Source organism: Oncorhynchus nerka, linkage group LG3, assembly GCF_034236695.1.
Source record: "Oncorhynchus nerka isolate Pitt River linkage group LG3, Oner_Uvic_2.0, whole genome shotgun sequence".
Lineage (NCBI taxonomy): Eukaryota > Metazoa > Chordata > Actinopteri > Salmoniformes > Salmonidae > Oncorhynchus > Oncorhynchus nerka.
Genome location: NC_088398.1, coordinates 14,678,128 through 14,700,935, shown reverse-complemented (window position 1 = coordinate 14,700,935; position 22,808 = coordinate 14,678,128). Strand labels below are relative to the sequence as shown.

The following is a 22,808-nucleotide window of genomic DNA, read 5'->3' as shown; positions in this document are numbered from 1 at the left end:
CTACTACACTACACCAAGCCAGTCTGAATACACTACTACACTACACCAAGCCAGTCTGAATACACTACTGCACTACACCAAGCCAGTCTGAATACACTACTACACTACACCAAGCCAGTCTGAATAAACTACTGAACTACACCAAGCCAGTCTGAATACACTACTACATACACTACACCAAGCCAGTCTGAATACACTACTGAACTACACCAAGCCAGTCTGAATACACTACTACACTACACCAAGCCAGTCTGAATACACTACTGAACTACACCAAGCCAGTCTGAATACACTACTACACTACACCAAGCCAGTCTGAATACACTACTGCACTACACCAAGCCAGTCTGAATACACTACTACACTACACCAAGCCAGTCTGAATACACTACTACACTACACCAAGCCAGTCTGAATACACTACTACACTACACCAAGCCAGTCTGAATACACTACTACACTACACCAAGCCAGTCTGAATACACTACTACACTACACCAAGCCAGTCTGAATACACTACTACACTACACCAAGCCAGTCTGAATACACTACTGAACTACACCAAGCCAGTCTGAATACACTACTACACTACACCAAGCCAGTCTGAATACACCACTACACTACACCAAGCCAGTCTGAATACACTACTACACTACACCAAGCCAGTCTGAATACACCACTACACTACACCAAGCCAGTCTGAATACACTACTACACTACACCAAGCCAGTCTGAATACACTACTACACTACACCAAGCCAGTCTGAATACACTACTACACTACACCAAGCCAGTCTGAATACACTACTACACTACACCAAGCCAGTCTGAATACACTACTGCACTACACCAAGCCAGTCTGAATACACTACTACACTACACCAAGCCAGTCTGAATACACTACTGCACTACACCAAGCCAGTCTGAATACACTACTACACTACACCAAGCCAGTCTGAATACACTACACCAAGCCAGTCTGAATACACTACTACATACACTACACCAAGCCAGTCTGAATACACTACTGAACTACACCAAGCCAGTCTGAATACACTACTACACTACACCAAGCCAGTCTGAATACACTACTACACTACACCAAGCCAGTCTGAATACACTACTACACTACACCAATCCAGTCTGAATACACTACTGAACTACACCAAGCCAGTCTGAATACACTACTACACTACACCAAGCCAGTCTGAATACACTACTGCACTACACCAAGCCAGTCTGAATACACTACTACACTACACCAAGCCAGTCTGAATACACTACTACACTACACCAAGCCAGTCTGAATACACTACTACACTACACCAAGCCAGTCTGAATACACTACTACACTACACCAAGCCAGTCTGAATACACTACTACACTACACCAAGCCAGTCTGAATACACTACTACACTACACCAAGCCAGTCTGAATACACTACTACACTACACCAAGCCAGTCTGAATACACTACTACACTACACCAAGCCAGTCTGAATACACTACTGCACTACACCAAGCCAGTCTGAATACACTACTACACTACACCAAGCCAGTCTGAATACACTACTGCACTACACCAAGCCAGTCTGAATACACTACTACACTACACCAAGCCAGTCTGAATACACTACACCAAGCCAGTCTGAATACACTACTACATACACTACACCAAGCCAGTCTGAATACACTACTGAACTACACCAAGCCAGTCTGAATACACTACTACACTACACCAAGCCAGTCTGAATACACTACTACACTACACCAAGCCAGTCTGAATACACTACTGAACTACACCAAGCCAGTCTGAATACACTACTACACTACACCAAGCCAGTCTGAATACACTACTGCACTACACCAAGCCAGTCTGAATACACTACTACACTACACCAAGCCAGTCTGAATACACTACTACACTACACCAAGCCAGTCTGAATACACTACTACACTACACCAAGCCAGTCTGAATACACTACTACACTACACCAAGCCAGTCTGAATACACTACTACACTACACCAAGCCAGTCTGAATACACTACTACACTACACCAAGCCAGTCTGAATACACTACTACACTACACCAAGCCAGTCTGAATACACTACTACACTACACCAAGCCAGTCTGAATACACTACTACACTACACCAAGCCAGTCTGAATACACTACTACACTACACCAAGCCAGTCTGAATACACTACTACACTACACCAAGCCAGTCTGAATACACTACTGCACTACACCAAGCCAGTCTGAATACACAACTACACTACACCAAGCCAGTCTGAATACACTACTGCACTACACCAAGCCAGTCTGAATACACTACTACACTACACCAAGCCAGTCTGAATACACTACACCAAGCCAGTCTGAATACACTACTACATACACTACACCAAGCCAGTCTGAATACACTACTGAACTACACCAAGCCAGTCTGAATACACTACTACACTACACCAAGCCAGTCTGAATACACTACTACACTACACCAAGCCAGTCTGAATACACTACTACACTACACCAATCCAGTCTGAATACACTACTGAACTACACCAAGCCAGTCTGAATACACTACTACACTACACCAAGCCAGTCTGAATACACTACTACACTACACCAAGCCAGTCTGAATACACTACTACACTACACCAATCCAGTCTGAATACACTACTGAACTACACCAAGCCAGTCTGAATACACTACTACACTACACCAAGCCAGTCTGAATACACTACACCAAGCCAGTCTGAATACACTACTACATACACTACACCAAGCCAGTCTGAATACACTACTGAACTACACCAAGCCAGTCTGAATACACTACTACACTACACCAAGCCAGTCTGAATACACTACTACACTACACCAAGCCAGTCTGAATACACTACTGAACTACACCAAGCCAGTCTGAATACACTACTACACTACACCAAGCCAGTCTGAATACACTACTGCACTACACCAAGCCAGTCTGAATACACTACTACACTACACCAAGCCAGTCTGAATACACTACTACACTACACCAAGCCAGTCTGAATACACTACTACACTACACCAAGCCAGTCTGAATACACTACTACACTACACCAAGCCAGTCTGAATACACTACTACACTACACCAAGCCAGTCTGAATACACTACTGCACTACACCAAGCCAGTCTGAATACACTACTACACTACACCAAGCCAGTCTGAATACACTACTACACTACACCAAGCCAGTCTGAATACACTACTACACTACACCAAGCCAGTCTGAATACACTACTACACTACACCAAGCCAGTCTGAATACACTACTACACTACACCAAGCCAGTCTGAATAAACTACTACACTACACCAAGCCAGTCTGAATACACTACTACACTACACCAAGCCAGTCTGAATACACTACTACATACACTACACCAAGCCAGTCTGAATACACTACTGAACTACACCAAGCCAGTCTGAATACACTACTACACTACACCAAGCCAGTCTGAATACACCACTACACTACACCAAGCCAGTCTGAATACACTACTGAACTACACCAAGCCAGTCTGAATACACTACACCAAGCCAGTCTGAATACACTACTACATACACTACACCAAGCCAGTCTGAATACACTACTGAACTACACCAAGCCAGTCTGAATACACTACTACACTACACCAAGCCAGTCTGAATACACTACTACACTACACCAAGCCAGTCTGAATACACTACTGAACTACACCAAGCCAGTCTGAATACACTACTAGACTACACCAAGCCAGTCTGAATTCACTACTGAACTACACCAAGCCAGTCTGAATACACTACTACACTACACCAAGCCAGTCTGAATACACTACTACACTACACCAAGCCAGTCTGAATACACTACTGAACTACACCAAGCCAGTCTGAATACACTACTAGACTACACCAAGCCAGTCTGAATACACTACTGCACTACACCAAGCCAGTCTGAATACACTACTACACTACACCAAGCCAGTCTGAATACACTACTACACTACACCAAGCCAGTCTGAATACACTACTGAACTACACCAAGCCAGTCTGAATACACTACTACACTACACCAAGCCAGTCTGAATACACTACTACATACACTACACCAAGCCAGTCTGAATACACTACTGAACTACACCAAGCCAGTCTGAATACACTACTACACTACACCAAGCCAGTCTGAATACACTACTGAACTACACCAAGCCAGTCTGAATACACTACTACACTACACCAAGCCAGTCTGAATACACTACTACATACACTACACCAAGCCAGTCTGAATACACTACTGAACTACACCAAGCCAGTCTGAATACACTACTACACTACACCAAGCCAGTCTGAATACACTACTACACTACACCAAGCCAGTCTGAATACTCTACTGAACTACACCAAGCCAGTCTGAATACACTACTAGACTACACCAAGCCAGTCTGAATACACTACTGCACTACACCAAGCCAGTCTGAATACACTACTGCACTACACCAAGCCAGTCTGAATACACTACTGCACTACACCAAGCCAGTCTGAGATACACTACTACACTACACCAAGCCAGTCTGAATACACTACTGCACTACACCAAGCCAGTCTGAATACACTACTGCACTACACCAAGCCAGTCTGAATACACTACTACACTACACCAAGCCAGTCTGAATACACTACTACACTACACCAAGCCAGTCTGAATACACCACTACACTACACCAAGCCAGTCTGAATACACTACTGAACTACACCAAGCCAGTCTGAATACACTACTAGACTACACCAAGCCAGTCTGAATACACTACTGCACTACACCAAGCCAGTCTGAATACACTACTGCACTACACCAAGCCAGTCTGAATACACTACTGAACTACACCAAGCCAGTCTGAATACACTACTACACTACACCAAGCCAGTCTGAATACACTACTACACTACACCAAGCCAGTCTGAATACACTACTACACTACACCAAGCCAGTCTGAATACACTACTGCACTACACCAAGCCAGTCTGAATACACTACTACACTACACTAAGCCAGTCTGAATACACTACTGCACTACACCAAGCCAGTCTGAATACACTACTGCACTACACCAAGCCAGTCTGAATACACTACTACACTACACCAAGCCAGTCTGAATACACTACTGAACTACACCAAGCCAGTCTGAATACACTACACCAAGCCAGTCTGAATACACTACTACATACACTACACCAAGCCAGTCTGAATACACTACTGAACTACACCAAGCCAGTCTGAATACACTACTACACTACACCAAGCCAGTCTGAATACACTACTACACTACACCAAGCCAGTCTGAATACACTACTGAACTACACCAAGCCAGTCTGAATACACTACTAGACTACACCAAGCCAGTCTGAATACACTACTGCACTACACCAAGCCAGTCTGAATACACTACTACACTACACCAAGCCAGTCTGAATACACTACTACACTACACCAAGCCAGTCTGAATACACTACTGAACTACACCAAGCCAGTCTGAATACACTACTACACTACACCAAGCCAGTCTGAATACACTACTACATACACTACACCAAGCCAGTCTGAATACACTACTGAACTACACCAAGCCAGTCTGAATACACTACTACACTACACCAAGCCAGTCTGAATACACCACTACACTACACCAAGCCAGTCTGAATACACTACTGAACTACACCAAGCCAGTCTGAATAAACTACTAGACTACACCAAGCCAGTCTGAATACACTACTGCACTACACCAAGCCAGTCTGAATACACTACTACACTACACCAAGCCAGTCTGAATACACTACTACATACACTACACCAAGCCAGTCTGAATACACTACTGAACTACACCAAGCCAGTCTGAATACACTACTACACTACACCAAGCCAGTCTGAATACACTACTACACTACACCAAGCCAGTCTGAATACACTACTGAACTACACCAAGCCAGTCTGAATACACTACTAGACTACACCAAGCCAGTCTGAATACACTACTGCACTACACCAAGCCAGTCTGAATACACTACTGCACTACACCAAGCCAGTCTGAGATACACTACTACACTACACCAAGCCAGTCTGAATACACTACTGCACTACACCAAGCCAGTCTGAATACACTACTGCACTACACCAAGCCAGTCTGAATACACTACTACACTACACCAAGCCAGTCTGAATACACTACTACACTACACCAAGCCAGTCTGAATACACTACTGCACTACACCAAGCCAGTCTGAATACACTACTACACTACACCAAGCCAGTCTGAATACACTACTACACTACACCAAGCCAGTCTGAATACACTACTACATACACTACACCAAGCCAGTCTGAATACACTACTGAACTACACCAAGCCAGTCTGAATACACTACTACACTACACCAAGCCAGTCTGAATACACCACTACACTACACCAAGCCAGTCTGAATACACTACTGAACTACACCAAGCCAGTCTGAATACACTACACCAAGCCAGTCTGAATACACTACTACATACACTACACCAAGCCAGTCTGAATACACTACTGCACTACACCAAGCCAGTCTGAATACACTACTACACTACACCAAGCCAGTCTGAATACACTACTGAACTACACCAAGCCAGTCTGAATACACTACTACACTACACCAAGCCAGTCTGAATACACTACTACACTACACCAAGCCAGTCTGAATACACTACTACACTACACCAAGCCAGTCTGAATACACTACTGCACTACACCAAGCCAGTCTGAATACACTACTACACTACACCAAGCCAGTCTGAATACACTACTGCACTACACCAAGCCAGTCTGAATACACTACTGCACTACACCAAGCCAGTCTGAATACACTACTGAACTACACCAAGCCAGTCTGAATACACTACACCAAGCCAGTCTGAATACACTACTACATACACTACACCAAGCCAGTCTGAATACACTACTGAACTACACCAAGCCAGTCTGAATACACTACTACACTACACCAAGCCAGTCTGAATACACTACTACACTACACCAAGCCAGTCTGAATACACTACTGAACTACACCAAGCCAGTCTGAATACACTACTAGACTACACCAAGCCAGTCTGAATACACTACTGCACTACACCAAGCCAGTCTGAATACACTACTACACTACACCAAGCCAGTCTGAATACACTACTACACTACACCAAGCCAGTCTGAATACACTACTGAACTACACCAAGCCAGTCTGAATACACTACTACACTACACCAAGCCAGTCTGAATACACTACTACATACACTACACCAAGCCAGTCTGAATACACTACTGAACTACACCAAGCCAGTCTGAATACACTACTACACTACACCAAGCCAGTCTGAATACACCACTACACTACACCAAGCCAGTCTGAATACACTACTGAACTACACCAAGCCAGTCTGAATACACTACTAGACTACACCAAGCCAGTCTGAATACACTACTGCACTACACCAAGCCAGTCTGAATACACTACTACACTACACCAAGCCAGTCTGAATACACTACTACATACACTACACCAAGCCAGTCTGAATACACTACTGAACTACACCAAGCCAGTCTGAATACACTACTACACTACACCAAGCCAGTCTGAATACACTACTACACTACACCAAGCCAGTCTGAATACACTACTGAACTACACCAAGCCAGTCTGAATACACTACTAGACTACACCAAGCCAGTCTGAATACACTACTGCACTACACCAAGCCAGTCTGAATACACTACTGCACTACACCAAGCCAGTCTGAGATACACTACTACACTACACCAAGCCAGTCTGAATACACTACTGCACTACACCAAGCCAGTCTGAATACACTACTGCACTACACCAAGCCAGTCTGAATACACTACTACACTACACCAAGCCAGTCTGAATACACTACTACACTACACCAAGCCAGTCTGAATACACTACTGCACTACACCAAGCCAGTCTGAATACACTACTACACTACACCAAGCCAGTCTGAATACACTACTACACTACACCAAGCCAGTCTGAATACACTACTGCACTACACCAAGCCAGTCTGAATACACTACTGCACTACACCAAGCCAGTCTGCATACACTACTACACTACACCAAGCCAGTCTGAATACACTACTACACTACACCAAGCCAGTCTGAATACACTACTGCACTACACCAAGCCAGTCTGAATACATTTACATTTAAGTCATTTAGCAGACGCTCTTATCCAGAGCGACTTACAAATTGATGCGTTCACCTTAAGACATCCAGTGGAACAGCCACTTTACAATAGTGCATCTAAATCTTTTAAGGGGGGGTGAGAAGGATTACTTTATCCTATCCTAGGTATTCCTGAAAGAGGTGGGGTTTCAGGTGTCTCCGGAAGGTGGTGATTGACTCCGCTGTCCTAGCGTCGTGAGGGAGTTTGTTCCACCATTGGGGGGCCGGGGGCAGCGAACAGTTTTGACTGGGCTGCGCGGGAACTGTACTTCCTCAGTGGTAGGGAGGCGAGCAGGCCAGAGGTGGATGAACGCAGTGCCCTTGTTTGGGTGTAGGGCCTGATCAGAGCCTGGAGGTACTGAGGTGCCGTTCCCCTCACAGCTCCGTAGGCAAGCACCATGGTCTTGTAGCGGATGCGAGCTTCAACTGGAAGCCAGTGGAGAGAGCGGAGGAGCGGGGTGACGTGAGAGAACTTGGGAAGGTTGAACACCAGACGGGCTGCGGCGTTCTGGATGAGTTGTAGGGGTTTAATGGCACAGGCAGGGAGCCCAGCCAACAGCGAGTTGCAGTAATCCAGACGGGAGATGACAAGTGCCTGGATTAGGACCTGCGCTGCTTCCTGTGTGAGGCAGGGTCGTACTCTGCGGATGTTGTAGAGCATGAACCTACAAGAACGGGCCACCGCCTTGATGTTAGTTGAGAACGACAGGGTGTTGTCCAGGATCACGCCAAGGTTCTTAGCGCTCTGGGAGGAGGACACAATGGAGTTGTCAACCGTGATGGCGAGATCATGGAACGGGCAGTCCTTCCCCGGGAGGAAGAGCAGCTCCGTCTTGCCGAGGTTCAGCTTGAGGTGGTGATCCGTCATCCACACTGATATGTCTGCCAGACATGCAGAGATGCGATTCGCCACCTGGTCATCAGAAGGGGGAAAGGAGAAGATTAATTGTGTGTCGTCTGCATAGCAATGATAGGAGAGACCATGTGAGGTTATGACAGAGCCAAGTGACTTGGTGTATAGCGAGAATAGGAGAGGGCCTAGAACAGAGCCCTGGAGGACGCCAGTGGTGAGAGCGCGTGGTGAGGAGACAGATTCTCGCCACGCCACCTGGTAGGAGCGACCTGTCAGGTAGGACGCAATCCAAGCGTGGGCCGCGCCGGAGATGCCCAACTCGGAGAGGGTGGAGAGGAGGATCTGATGGTTCACAGTATCGAAGGCAGCCGATAGGTCTAGAAGGATGAGAGCAGAGGAGAGAGAGTTAGCTTTAGCAGTGCGGAGGGCCTCCGTGATACAGAGAAGAGCAGTCTCAGTTGAATAACTAGTCTTGAAACCTGACTGATTTGGATCAAGAAGGTCATTCTGAGAGAGATAGCGGGAGAGCTGGCCAAGGACGGCACGTTCAAGAGTTTTGGAGAGAAAAGAAAGAAGGGATACTGGTCTGTAGTTGTTGACATCGGAGGGATCGAGTGTAGGTTTTTTCAGAAGGGGTGCAACTCTCGCTCTCTTGAAGACAGAAGGGACGTAGCCAGCGGTCAGGGATGAGTTGATGAGCGAGGTGAGGTAAGGGAGAAGGTCTCCGGAAATGGTCTGGAGAAGAGAGGAGGGAATAGGGTCAAGCGGGCAGGTTGTTGGGCGGCCGGCCGTCACAAGACGCGAGATTTCATCTGGAGAGAGAGGGGAGAAAGAGGTCAGAGCACAGGGTAGGGCAGTGTGAGCAGAACCAGCGGTGTCGTTTGACTTAGCAAACGAGGATCGGATGTCGTCGACCTTCTTTTCAAAATGGTTGACGAAGTCATCTGCAGAGAGGGGGAGGGGGGGGAGGGGGAGGAGGATTCAGGAGGGAGGAGAAGGTGGCAAAGAGCTTCCTAGGGTTAGAGGCAGATGCTTGGACTTTAGAATGGTAGAAAGTGGCTTTAGCAGCAGAGACAGAAGAGGAAAATGTAGAGAGGAGGGAGTGAAAGGATGCCAGGTCCGCAGGGAGGCGAGTTTTCCTCCATTTCCGCTCGGCTGCCCGGAGCCCTGTTCTGTGAGCTCGCAATGAGTCGTCGAGCCACGGAGCAGGAGGGAAGGACCGAGCCGGCCTGGAGGATAAGGGACATAGAGAATCAAGGGATGCAGAAAGGGAGGAGAGGAGGGTTGAGGAGGCAGAATCAGGAGATAGGTTGGAGAAGGTTTGAGCGGAGGGAAGAGATGATAGGATGGAAGAGGAGAGAGTAGCGGGGGAGAGAGAGCGAAGATTGGGACGGCGCGATACCATCCGAGTAGGGGCAGTGTGGGAAGTGTTGGATGAGAGCAAGAGGGAAAAGGATACAAGGTAGTGGTCGGAGACTTGGAGGGGAGTTGCAGTGAGGTTAGTGGAAGAACAGCATCTAGTAAAGATGAGGTCGAGCGTATTGCCTGCCTTGTGAGTAGAGGGGGAAGGTGAGAGGGTGAGGTCAAAAGAGGAGAGGAGTGGAAAGAAGGAGGCAGAGAGGAATGAGTCAAAGGTAGACGTGGGAATACACTACTACACTACACCAAGCCAGTCTGAATACACTACTACACTACACCAAGCCAGTCTGAATACACTACTGCACTACACCAAGCCAGTCTGAATACACTACTACACTACACCAAGCCAGTCTGAATACACTCTTACACACAACGTCCATGTTAATCTCTGAGAGGGGAAGATAAGACAGCAGAGTTTCTCTCCTTCTCATGTGGGACCCAGGAGGACCAGCCAGCACAGTACAAGAGTTTTGATATTCTGTGCTTCTCTTCTGTTTTGTGGTCCTCCAGGTGGAGACGCGGGACACACTGAACAACATAGCGCTCAAGTTTGACACCACACCCAACGAGCTGGTTCAGCTCAACAAGCTGTTCTCCAGAGCCGTCTGCCCTGGCCAGGTGTGAAAACGATTTACTGTACACCCATCACTGGTTTCTTCCTTTCAAAGATCCCTTGGGCAGCACCTTTTTGTTCCAGCCCCACACTAGCACGCCTTATTCAAATAGTCAACTACGGTAGTCACAAACCCCTTGATTAGGTTGAATCAGGTGTGCTAATGCTGGGCTGTAACACAAAAGTACAGTCCTGGAGGAGTTCCCTGAGGAATGGATTGGGAAACACCGATCTACTACACTCATGCTTGGTGTGTCTCTCTCACTGCATCTATCCTCCATGCCACAACCACTAACACTCACCCACTCCTCATCACTGCTCTCTCTTCCCACTGATTCTGTCAATGGCATATACTGGTGTCACTACTAACCACTCACAAGAGTTAAAACAATCTGTGTGTTTATTCCACTAAGACATCTGTGTCATGGGAAACAGAGTGTTGAAATCCCTCCAGTCCTCAGGCAATACCATTAAAAAGGTACAACTTCAGGGGTCCTGTTCATTAGGAGTAAATAGTTTCACAATGGAAAACAAAAAACAAGCATGTCTTATTGGGCAAAGTTCAGATAGTACCCCCCTCCTTTACATAGTGTTGGATTGTTTAGTTCTGTAGCTACAGAGCAGAACCCTGATAAAGCCATTTTGCTGGGCTCAATGTCTCCTCTTTTGGTTGTGTCCTATTGAACTGTCTGAGGCTCCAAGTAGCACCCTAAAACATGACAAACAGCCAAAGTTGGTATTTTCCTGGCGTCAGAACCAGAGCCACTCAAATCTACTTAAATGGAGAGTCAAGGCAGGAAGTCTGCAATCACATTGGCAGTCAGAGTCAGTAGCAGCACTCAGCAACATGATGCACAATGCAGGGTTGTTGATGTTGTTTCCAACCAGCCAGCCAGCTCTGGAGGGCTCTCAACATCTCTCTACTGGGTTCCATGACCACACACACACACACACACAGGGACCAGAAAAACTCCACTCCTGTTCTGTCCCTTGCTACACTTGTCAGCATTAGCCTGCCATGGCGTCACACTGGGTCTATTCAGTCAGAACACACTCACTACCACTTAACTGCAGACAGTTAAGTTAGACAGCCCTGCTCTCAGGGGGACAAGGAGACTTAAGTAGAGCCTCTCAAGATCCTTAACGCCAACAACACATGCTAATCTAGTGCTTGAACAACAGACACACTCGTAGGACAATAACTATATTCAACATATCCTATGATGACTTAGTCATATCATAATGAACACTTAAAAACATCAGACACAGTGTGAGATATATTACATCTGATGGTTTTAGGACACGCAAATTATGCTTTCACTTTTTGTTGTTTGTCCGTCTTGGGATGTCATAAATCATGCTGAAAACATATTTTCATAGTCACTTCTGTCTTTGCATGTATGTTCCTTTTTCTGTGTGTCGGCCTGTTTAAATCCAGACATGGATTGTGTTTGCAGGTTCTGTATGTTCCTGATCCTGAGCACATATCCAGTGTGGGGAGCTCCCCTTCCCTTAGCCCCATCAGCCCTCTGTCTCCCACCCCCTCGGAAGCTGACTTAGAGAAGGTATGTTAGCATTCCCACATGCACTCACAATCAACACGTTGGCATTCTCCCTTCACCATGCGTCTGCTCACAAGCACGCACGCACACACATACGTACAACACCTATCATAGAGTGAGATAGAAGGCTTTATCAGAAATCCTGCATAAATATCTTATCACAAATCCGATTTAAAATGTAAAGGACCAACTCTCATACTGTCCAGACAATCCAGGACAGGCCAGACAATAAGCCGGCGCGTTATGTTTTATGAGCAGAATAGGTTTGTAATGTACTAATTCTCCATTGATAGCTGACCTACAGTATACAGACTTGTTGTATGGCTCTGGCTCCAGGTAATAGAATGGCTCTTTGTTCTGCCCATTATGCAATAGTTACAGTGATGTTAGGTGACTCCCCTCACACTTCCCTGCTCTGGGGCGGTGATAGCTGAAATGCCACTGATTTTACTGTACCATTTAGTCTCCATTTATAGAAGCATGCAGCCAATAAAGACACAGTTAGTTTGTAGTTTACTGAACGGTCGTGTTGACAACCTCAGTATATAAGAGGGAATAATGTGTTAGTTGAGTGCTGACCAGGGGAGGGACAGGGGATCAAATATCTGCAGGTTTTCACTGTTCCAGCAACTATGGTGGATCTGTAACCATGTCAGTGCAGTATAGCTTGGGAAAATGCCCTTAAGTGTGGTTGGTTCTAGCAGGTCTGGAATCAGGCCTATCTAGTCCTCTGTAATGGAATACTGGAAGCTGACATGTTCCATTGTTCTCAGATCAGGTCAGGAGTGTCACCCTCCTGCTCCATAGATTGCCCTCTCCACCCTGTCCCACCCACCCTGTCCCAGGTGGTCTCCATGGCAACCATGCACTGTTTTGTCAGAATGTTATCAGAAAATGGGTTCCTCTGCTACTGCTGCCTTGCCAAACTAGCTGCATAAATTCAACACTACTCAGGCTGAAAGAAGGATCCCGTTCGTTAGTTTATTTAGCGCTTATCTATTTAGGTCATGTCTATAAGAACAGGAGCCTATTTCTTGGCTCTCAGCGGAGGACGAGGATCTGAGGGAGAAGGGCTGTGTGTGACTGTGGAGAAATTAAGCCTTTTAGTGTGATGCTCTGTCTGATATTTAGAGAAACTAATGAACGGAGCTCATTCTCTCAGATGACCAGCAAGACAGCCTGCATGTCCCAAATGGCACCCCATGCCCTATGTAGTGCAATGCTTTTGACCAGAGCGCTATGGGCCTTGGTCAAAAGTAGTGCACTACATAGGGAATAGGGTTCCATTTGGAATGCGTACAGCAGTTATTCCAGAGAGAGGAAGCATGATGTGTTTCTAGGACAGACAGGGGAGGGTAAATCACCTCAACAGGACGTGGAGTAAAGATCCAGCATGGTTTTCAAGGTAGAGGAGGAAGGACCTTAATAACCTGCACAATGCTTTTTCTAAACCTCAATGATCTTTTAATTATAAAACCCTTTTTGTTGCTACACACACAGGAGGTTGGTGGCACCTTAATTGGGGAGGACAGACTCGTGGTAATGGCTGGAGCGGATTAGGTGGAATGGTATCAAATACATCAAACACACGGTTTGATGCCATTCCATTTAGTCCGTTCCAGACATTATTATGAGCCGTCCTCCCCTTAGCAGGCTCCACTGGCCGCACAGAACAGGCTGTAATGTCTGGCAGGCATGAAATGTCATGGCTGGCTAGCCATCGTGCTGGCATTCGAATCTCACGCTGTGACCGTAGCCAGCCTAGCTCACTGTCCTCCAGACCTCTCCCTGTCCTATCCTGTTCTGTTGTGTCCTGGCACCCTCACTTCCTTCCTTATGTTGCACAGAACAGAGTAGGCCTCTATTTTTAGGGCCAGGGAAAGTAGGACTAGTGTAAATTACCTGCCTAGCCTGCTGCAGGGTGGCTGGTGGCCAATGGGCTGGTGCCAAACTACAGCTGCTCATGTAACCCAGCCCGGACCTTTGGGTTTCACCTCTACTCTTCCACCTTGCCAACATCCTCCTGTCATTGTAGGAGAATCAGGATGAAAGATTCAAGGGATGCATCCCATGAATTTACAGTATATGTTTGTTCTGCTTGTGGTTGCAGAACATGGACATGTCCACATGGGGGAGCTGTGGTTAAATCTTCCACAGTATTCCACTTCTAGCCTTCTACTCTCTCTCTCTGCCTTTGATGTCCAGTCTACATTGCAGCCTGTCTGCAAGGCCATACAGTACAGGACGGAAGCTCAGGCCATTGGCAGGCTGGTGGTTTGTCCTGAAGGGGTCTCGGAAGGTGTGAATTCCTTGTCCTAGTCACTAGTCATTCTATTCTGTTATTTTCTATTGTAGTGTAAATGGCACTGGATGTTATGGAGTGTTAATATATGGGGTCAAACATTTTGCTAAAAGAGTCCCTCGGTCTTCCTCTCTGCACTAAAGATCCTCATGAATCATTATAGCAGTGATCCCCAACTAGCAGGTGGTTTTGGTTTTGGTGGGGTTTTTTGCCACCTCAAGTTTTCTGAGCCAAAAATATACAGTACCAGTACCAGTCTAAAGTTTGGACACACCTACTCATTCAATGGTTTTTCTTTATTTTTAATATTTTCTACATTGTAGAATAGTAGTGAAGACATCAAAACCATGAAATAACACATATGGAATCATGTAGTAACCAGAAAGGTGTTAAACAAATCAATGTTTGTGCTTAGTGGGACAAATGCCCCAATGACTGTGTAAGGGCAATTTGACCAACAAGGAAAATTATGGCCTCCAGGTCACCTTAACCCAATTGAGATAATTTGAGCATCCAACCTCAACCAAATTGAGATAGTTTGGGATGATTTGGAAAAGCAGCCAACAAGTGCTCAGCATATGTGGGAACTCCTTCCAGACTGTTGGAAAAGTATTCCAGGTGAAGCTGGTTGAGAGAATGCCAAGAGTGTGCAAAGTTGTTATGAAGGCAAAGGGTGGATGCTTTGAAGAATCTAATTTGTTTAACACATTTTTGGTTATTATAAGATTCCATATGTGTTATTTCATAGTTTTAATGTCTTCACTATTATTCTACAGTGTATAACATAGTACAACATTTAGAAAAACCCTGGGATGAGTAGGTGTGTCCAAACTCTGGAGTGGTACTGCATATATATATCATTTTTAAAATGTTCATTGTTGGATGTAAAAGACTCAGCTCCAAGTGATTTGAATTTTGGAAATCTGTTCCCAAATATTCCCACGCATAATAGAGAGACATATGTGATCATATACAAACAATAATAATTGATTGGATTTATATAGCCCTTTTCTACCAACTGAGGTACTCAACGCGCTTTGCATATACTGAACAAAAATATCAACGCAACATAAAACAATTTCTAAGATTTTACTGAGTTAAAGTTCCCATAAGGAAATCAGTCAATTAAAATAAATTCATTAGGCCCTAATCTACGGATTTCACATGACTGGGAAAACCGATATGCATCTGTTGGTCACAGATACAGTTGAAGTCAAACGTTTACATACGCTTAGGTTGGAGTCATTAAAACTCGTTTTTCAACCACTCCACAAATTTCTTGTTAACAAACTATAGTTTTGGCAAGTCGGTTAGGACATCTACTTTGTGCATGACATAAGTAATTTTTCCAACAATTGTTTACAGACAGATTACTTCACTTATAATTCACTGTATCACAATTCCAGTGGGTCAGAAGTTTACATACACTAAGTTGACTGTGCCTTTAAACAGCTTGGAAAATTCCAAAAAATTATGTCATGGCTTTAGAAGTTTCTGATAGGCTCATAGACATAATTTAATGAGTAATGAGTCAATTGGAGGTGTACCTGTGGATGTATTTCAAGGCCTACCTTCAAACTCGGTACCTCTTTGCTTGACATCATGGGAAAATCAAAAGAAATCAGCCAAGACCTCCAAATAATTGGAGACCTCCACAAGTCTGGTTCATTCAGGGAGCAATTTCCAAACGCCTGAGGGTACCACGTACATCTGTACAAATGATAGTACGCAAGTATGAACACCATGGGACTACGCAGCCATTATACTGCTCAGGAAGGAGACGCTTTCTGTCTCCAAGAGATGAACGTACTTTGGTGCGAAAAGTGCAAATCAATCTCAGAACAACAGCAAAGGACCTTGTGAAGATGCTGGAGGAAACGGGTACAAAAGTATCTATATCCACAGTAAAACGAGTCCTATATCGACATAACCTGAAAGGTTCTTCAGCAACGAAGAAGCCACTGCTCCAACACCGCCATTAAAAAAAGCCAGACTACGGTTTGCAACTGCACATGGGGACAAAGATCGTACTTTTTGGAGATATGTCCTCTGGTCTGATGAAACAAAAATAGAACTGTTTGGCCATAATGACCATTGTTATGTTGGGAGGAAAAAGTGGGAGGCTTGCAAGCCGAAGAACACCATCCCAACCGTGAAGCATCATGTTGTGGGAGTGCTTGGCTGCAGGAGGGACTGGTGTACTTCACAAAATAGATGGCATCATGAGGTAGGAAAATGATGTGGATATATTGAAGCAACATCCCAAGACATCAGTCAGGAAGTTAAAGTTTGGTCACAAATGGGTCTCCAAATGGAGAATGACCCCAAGCATACTTCCAAAGTTGTGGCAAAATGGCTCAAGGACAACAAAGTCAAGGTATTGGAGTGGCCATCACAAAACCCTGACCTCAATCCTATAGAAAATTTGTTTGGCAGAACTGAACAATTGTGTGTGAGCAAGGAGGCCTAGAAACCTGACTCAGTTACACCAGCTATGTCAGGAGGAATGGGCCAAAATTCAACCAACCTATTGTGGGAAGCTTGTGGAAGGCTACCCGAAACGTTTGACCCAAGTTAAACCATTTAAAGGCAATGCCAATCAAATACTAATTGAGTGTATGTAAACTTCTGACCCACTGGGAATGTGATGAAAGAAATAAAAGCTGAAATAAATTATTCTCTCTACTATTATTCTGACATTTCACATTCTGAAAATTAAGTGGTGATCCTAACTGATTTAAGACAGGGAATTTGTACTAGGATTAATGTCAGGAATTGTGAAGAACTGAGTTTAAATGTATTTGCCTAATGTGTATGTAAACGTCCGACTTCAGCTCTATTAAAAAAAGGTTTTTAAAGTAGGGGCGTGCATAAGTATCTGGTGTGAGAGCTATTTGCCTCATGCAGTGCGACACATCTCCTTCATATAGTGTTGTTCAGGCTGTGGATTGTGGCCTGTGGAATGTTGTCCCACTCCTCTTGAATGCGAAGTTAATGGATATTGGCAGGACTGGAACACGCTGTCATACACGTCGATCCTGAGCATCCCAAACATGCTCAATGGGTGACATGTCTGGTGAGTATGCAGGCCATTGAAGACCTGGGACATTTTCAGCTCACAGGAATTGTGTACAGATCCTTGCGACATAGGGCCGTGCATTATCATGTTGAAACATGAGGGGATGGCAGCGGATGAATGGCACGACAATGGGCCTCAGGGTCTCATCACAGTATCTCTGTGCATTCAAATTCATGTTCAATTCTCTGGCAACAAATATGGTGGACATTCCTGCATTCCACATGCCAATTGCACTCTCCCTCAACACTTGAAACATCTGTGGCATTGTGTTCTGTGACAAAACTGCACATTTTAGAGGAGCCTTTTATTGTTCCCAGCACAAGGTGTACCTGTGTAATGATCATGCTGTTTAATCAGCTTCTTGATATGGCTGGCTAATAGGGATGTAAACAAATTTGAGAGAAATAAACATTTTGTGCATATGGAAAATGTATGGGATCTTTTATTTCAGCTCATAAAACATGGGACCAACACTTTACATGTTGCATTTATATTTTTATTCAGTATAGTAGGGGGAAACCCACCTCATCCACCACCAATGTGTAGCAACCAACCATTTTTGTGCCAGAACGCTCACCACACATCAGCTATCAGGTGGAGAGGTGAGGAGGGATATATGCCAATTAGGAATGAGGGGGATGATTAGGTGGTCATGATGGAATGTGGACAGGTTGGGCATTTATCCATGACAATGGGTGAACACCCCTACTCTTACAATAAGTGCCATGTGATTTTGAATGACCACTGAGAGTCAGGACACCCGTTTAACTTCCTATCCGAAAGACGGCACCCTATGTAGGGTAATGCCCCCAAATGTAATCAAGGTTTGAAATGATGTTTTAATCAAATACTATATGTTTTTAGGCTTCTTGAAGTCAATTTGCAATCTAAAAATATTTGTTTTATTACGCTCCTGCTCCCCGACCATCCGCTCAAGAAAAAATTGTCCTGCGTCTGAATCTAGTTTATGATCCCTGCAATATAAGTTTACTAAGTGGAAAACAAACAACCATCACATATATAATATTAGAGGGGTTGTGCTACTATGGTCACGTCCCAAGTGGCACCCTATTCCCTCTATAGTGCACTCATTTTGACCAGGACCCTGGTCAAAAGTAGTGCACTATAAAGGGAATAGGGTGCCATTTGGGATGCATACTTGGCAAAGCAAACAGCAGCAGCTCTATGGATGGATGCAATATCCATAGCATTATGTCAGAGTCAGCTTTCTTCCTTTCCACCTGGCAAGCAGCTCTAGACTGGATTGATTTCCCATAGCCTCTGGGATCAAAGCACCATGTGATAACACCATCCCATCCCTCTCTCTCTCCATTCCTCCATCTTTAGCCTCTCCCACTCTCCGGTCGGCCAGTGTACACCTCCTCTCACAGAGACACACACACGTTGATATCTTTGACAATTGTGGTGTTCACATTGGTTATTCAATTCTTATTAGAACGCTGATCAGGCTAACACATAAACATATAGTCCTCAGTGTATATGACCGCTGTCCAAGTACCTGAGGGAAACAGTATATTATGCATACCTGGCCTAGTGCTGGTTTATGGTATGAACAATACCATGATAAAAGATAGACACTGGAACACTGTTAAAGTGGATCTCTCATACAAATGATAGTGCAGAGTGGGAGGGTTAGCTCACAGTGTTATGTTAGACCACCTCACACACACATACACACACCCTTCCTTCCTGTGATCTGCTTCCTCTCTTGTGATGATAGGGGGATGGAGGATGTTGTCTAAGAGAGGAAGGAGGACATGTTAGGACTGTTTATTTTAAACCAGGCCAGTGTTCGGATTTCTGTTGTCAGCTATGTGCTGCTGGGGAAGGGGACAGTTGGCTTGTGTCCCAAATGGCACCCTATTCCCTACATTGTGTACTATTTTTGATCAAAGCCCTATGAGCCCTGGTTGAAACTAGTGTACCATATAGGGAATATGTTGCCATTTGGGAGACGGCCTAGAGCTGTGTGTTATTGGAGGCTGTGAATACCTCTTGTCATGTTGCTGTAGTATTACTGCAGCAGAACAGAGAGTACTGGAGCATGAGTCACTAGGAAGTGAATGTGCCAGTGAAGAGAGGATGGGTGAAGCACTGTAGATATCCACCTGAAGTGGATGACAGTGACCGACCAAGGAGAGCACCACTCAAGTGTCATGTTCTCTTTCCTACTGATGTATAATGTTCCTGTAACGGTGGTGGTTCAGTGAAGGCCTAGGTTTTAGCTCAAAGGGCTAACACAGTCTTGTTGTGTGCCGGAGTGGCCGGGTTGGAATTCCAGCCAGTAGTTTTTTTGTTGTTTTTTTGTTTTGTCTAGCATGTTGAGCTGCCCCCTCAGCCTCATTAGCTGCCAGTGTGTCTGTGTGCGTATGTGTTGCTAGTAGTGTGCCGGTGGGTCAGTAGTCGTGGGCTGGTGCTCCCAGGGAGACAGAGACAGGAGAGGTGTGGGAGGGTGTCAAGAGGCCAGCAGACAGCTGTGGGTTTGGTGTTTCACACACAGCAGACCTGCACGCCTACTCTTCATCTCTCCGTCTATGCCATTTTCCCACACCCTCCTTCCCTATCCCTCCATCCCTCATTCCTCCTCCGACCTTCCATCCATCCATCTTCTTGTTCCCACACCCTCACTATCCCTCCATCCATCCCTCTGCCTAGCTCCTGTTCCCACACCCTCCCTATCCCTCCATCCATCCCTCTGCCTAGCTCCTGTTCCCACACCTTCCCTATCCCTCCATCCATCCCTCTGCCTAGCTCCTGTTCCCACACCCTCACTATCCCTCCATCCATCCCTCTGCCTAGCTCCTGTTCCCACACCCTCACTATCCCTCCATCCATCCCTCTGCCTAGCTCCTGTTCCCACACCCTCACTATCTCTCCATCCATCCCTCTGCCTAGCTCCTGTTCCCACACCCTCACTATCCCTCCATCCATCCCTCTGCCTAGCTCCTGTTCCCACACCCTCCCTATCCCTCCATCCATCCCTCTGCCTAGCTCCTGTTCCCACACCCTCCCTATCCCTCCATCCATCCCTCTGCCTAGCTCCTGTTCCCACACCCTCCCTATCCCTCCATCCATCCCTCTGCCTAGCTCCTGTTCCCACACCCTCACTATCCCTCCATCCATCCCTCTGCCTAGCTCCTGTTCCCACACCCTCCCTATCCCTCCATCCATCCCTCTGCCTAGCTCCTGTTCCCACACCCTCACTATCCCTCCATCCATCCCTCTGCCTAGCTCCTGTTCCCACACCCTCACTATCCCTCCATCCATCCCTCTGCCTAGCTCCTGTTCCCACACCCTCCCTATCCCTCCATCCATCCCTCTGCCTAGCTCCTGTTCCCACACCCTCACTATCCCTCCATCCATCCCTCTGCCTAGCTCCTGTTCCCACACCCTCACTATCCCTCCATCCATCCCTCTGCCTAGCTCCTGTTCCCACACCCTCCCTATCCCTCCATCCATCCCTCTGCCTAGCTCCTGTTCCCACACCCTCACTATCCCTCCATCCATCCCTCTGCCTAGCTCCTGTTCCCACACCCTCACTATCCCTCCATCCATCCCTCTGCCTAGCTCCTGTTCCCACACCCTCCCTATCCCTCCATCCATCCCTCTGCCTAGCTCCTGTTCCCACACCCTCACTATCTCTCCATCCATCCCTCTGCCTAGCTCCTGTTCCCACACCCTCACTATCCCTCCATCCATCCCTCTGCCTAGCTCCTGTTCCCACACCCTCCCTATCCCTCCATCCATCCCTCTGCCTAGCTCCTGTTCCCACACCCTCCCTATCCCTCCATCCATCCCTCTGCCTAGCTCCTGTTCCCACACCCTCCCTATCCCTCCATCCATCCCTCTGCCTAGCTCCTGTTCCCACACCCTCACTATCCCTCCATCCATCCCTCTGCCTAGCTCCTGTTCCCACACCCTCCCTATCCCTCCATCCATCCCTCTGCCTAGCTCCTGTTCCCACACCCTCACTATCCCTCCATCCATCCCTCTGCCTAGCTCCTGTTCCCACACCCTCACTATCCCTCCATCCATCCCTCTGCCTAGCTCCTGTTCCCACACCCTCACTATCCCTCCATCCATCCCTCTGCCTAGCTCCTGTTCCCACACCCTCCCTATCCCTCCATCCATCCCTCTGCCTAGCTCCTGTTCCCACACCCTCACTATCCCTCCATCCATCCCTCTGCCTAGCTCCTGTTCCCACACCCTCACTATCCCTCCATCCATCCCTCTGCCTAGCTCCTGTTCCCACACCCTCCCTATCCCTCCATCCATCCCTCTGCCTAGCTCCTGTTCCCACACCCTCACTATCCCTCCATCCATCCCTCTGCCTAGCTCCTGTTCCCACACCCTCACTATCCCTCCATCCATCCCTCTGCCTAGCTCCTGTTCCCACACCCTCCCTATCCCTCCATCCATCCCTCTGCCTAGCTCCTGTTCCCACACCCTCCCTATCCCTCCATCCATCCCTCTGCCTAGCTCCTGTTCCCACACCCTCCCTATCCCTCCATCCATCCTTCTGCCTAGCTCCTGTTCCCACACCCTCCCTATCCCTCCATCCATCCCTCTGCCTAGCAGCTCCTGTTCCCACACCCTCACTATCCCTCCATCCATCCCTCTGCCTAGCTCCTGTTCCCACACCCTCACTATCCCTCCATCCATCCCTCTGC

At 46.5% G+C, this 22,808-nt stretch overlaps 1 protein-coding gene across 5 annotated transcripts in view; it reads left to right on the top strand.

Moving 5' to 3' along the window:
- oxr1a (oxidation resistance 1a) overlaps positions 1-22,808 on the top strand; it is a 216,624-nt gene that overhangs the window by 170,357 nt on the left and 23,459 nt on the right. For 4 of the 5 annotated variants that reach the window (XM_065008776.1, XM_065008771.1, XM_065008772.1 and 1 more), the window contains 2 exons: positions 11,072-11,179; positions 12,632-12,739. The exons of the other annotated variant lie outside the window; for it this stretch is intronic. In XM_065008776.1, the coding sequence (XP_064864848.1) occupies positions 11,072-11,179; positions 12,632-12,739 (216 nt within the window). The remainder of the gene's footprint in view (positions 1-11,071; positions 11,180-12,631; positions 12,740-22,808) is intronic. 5 annotated transcript variants of the gene reach the window in all.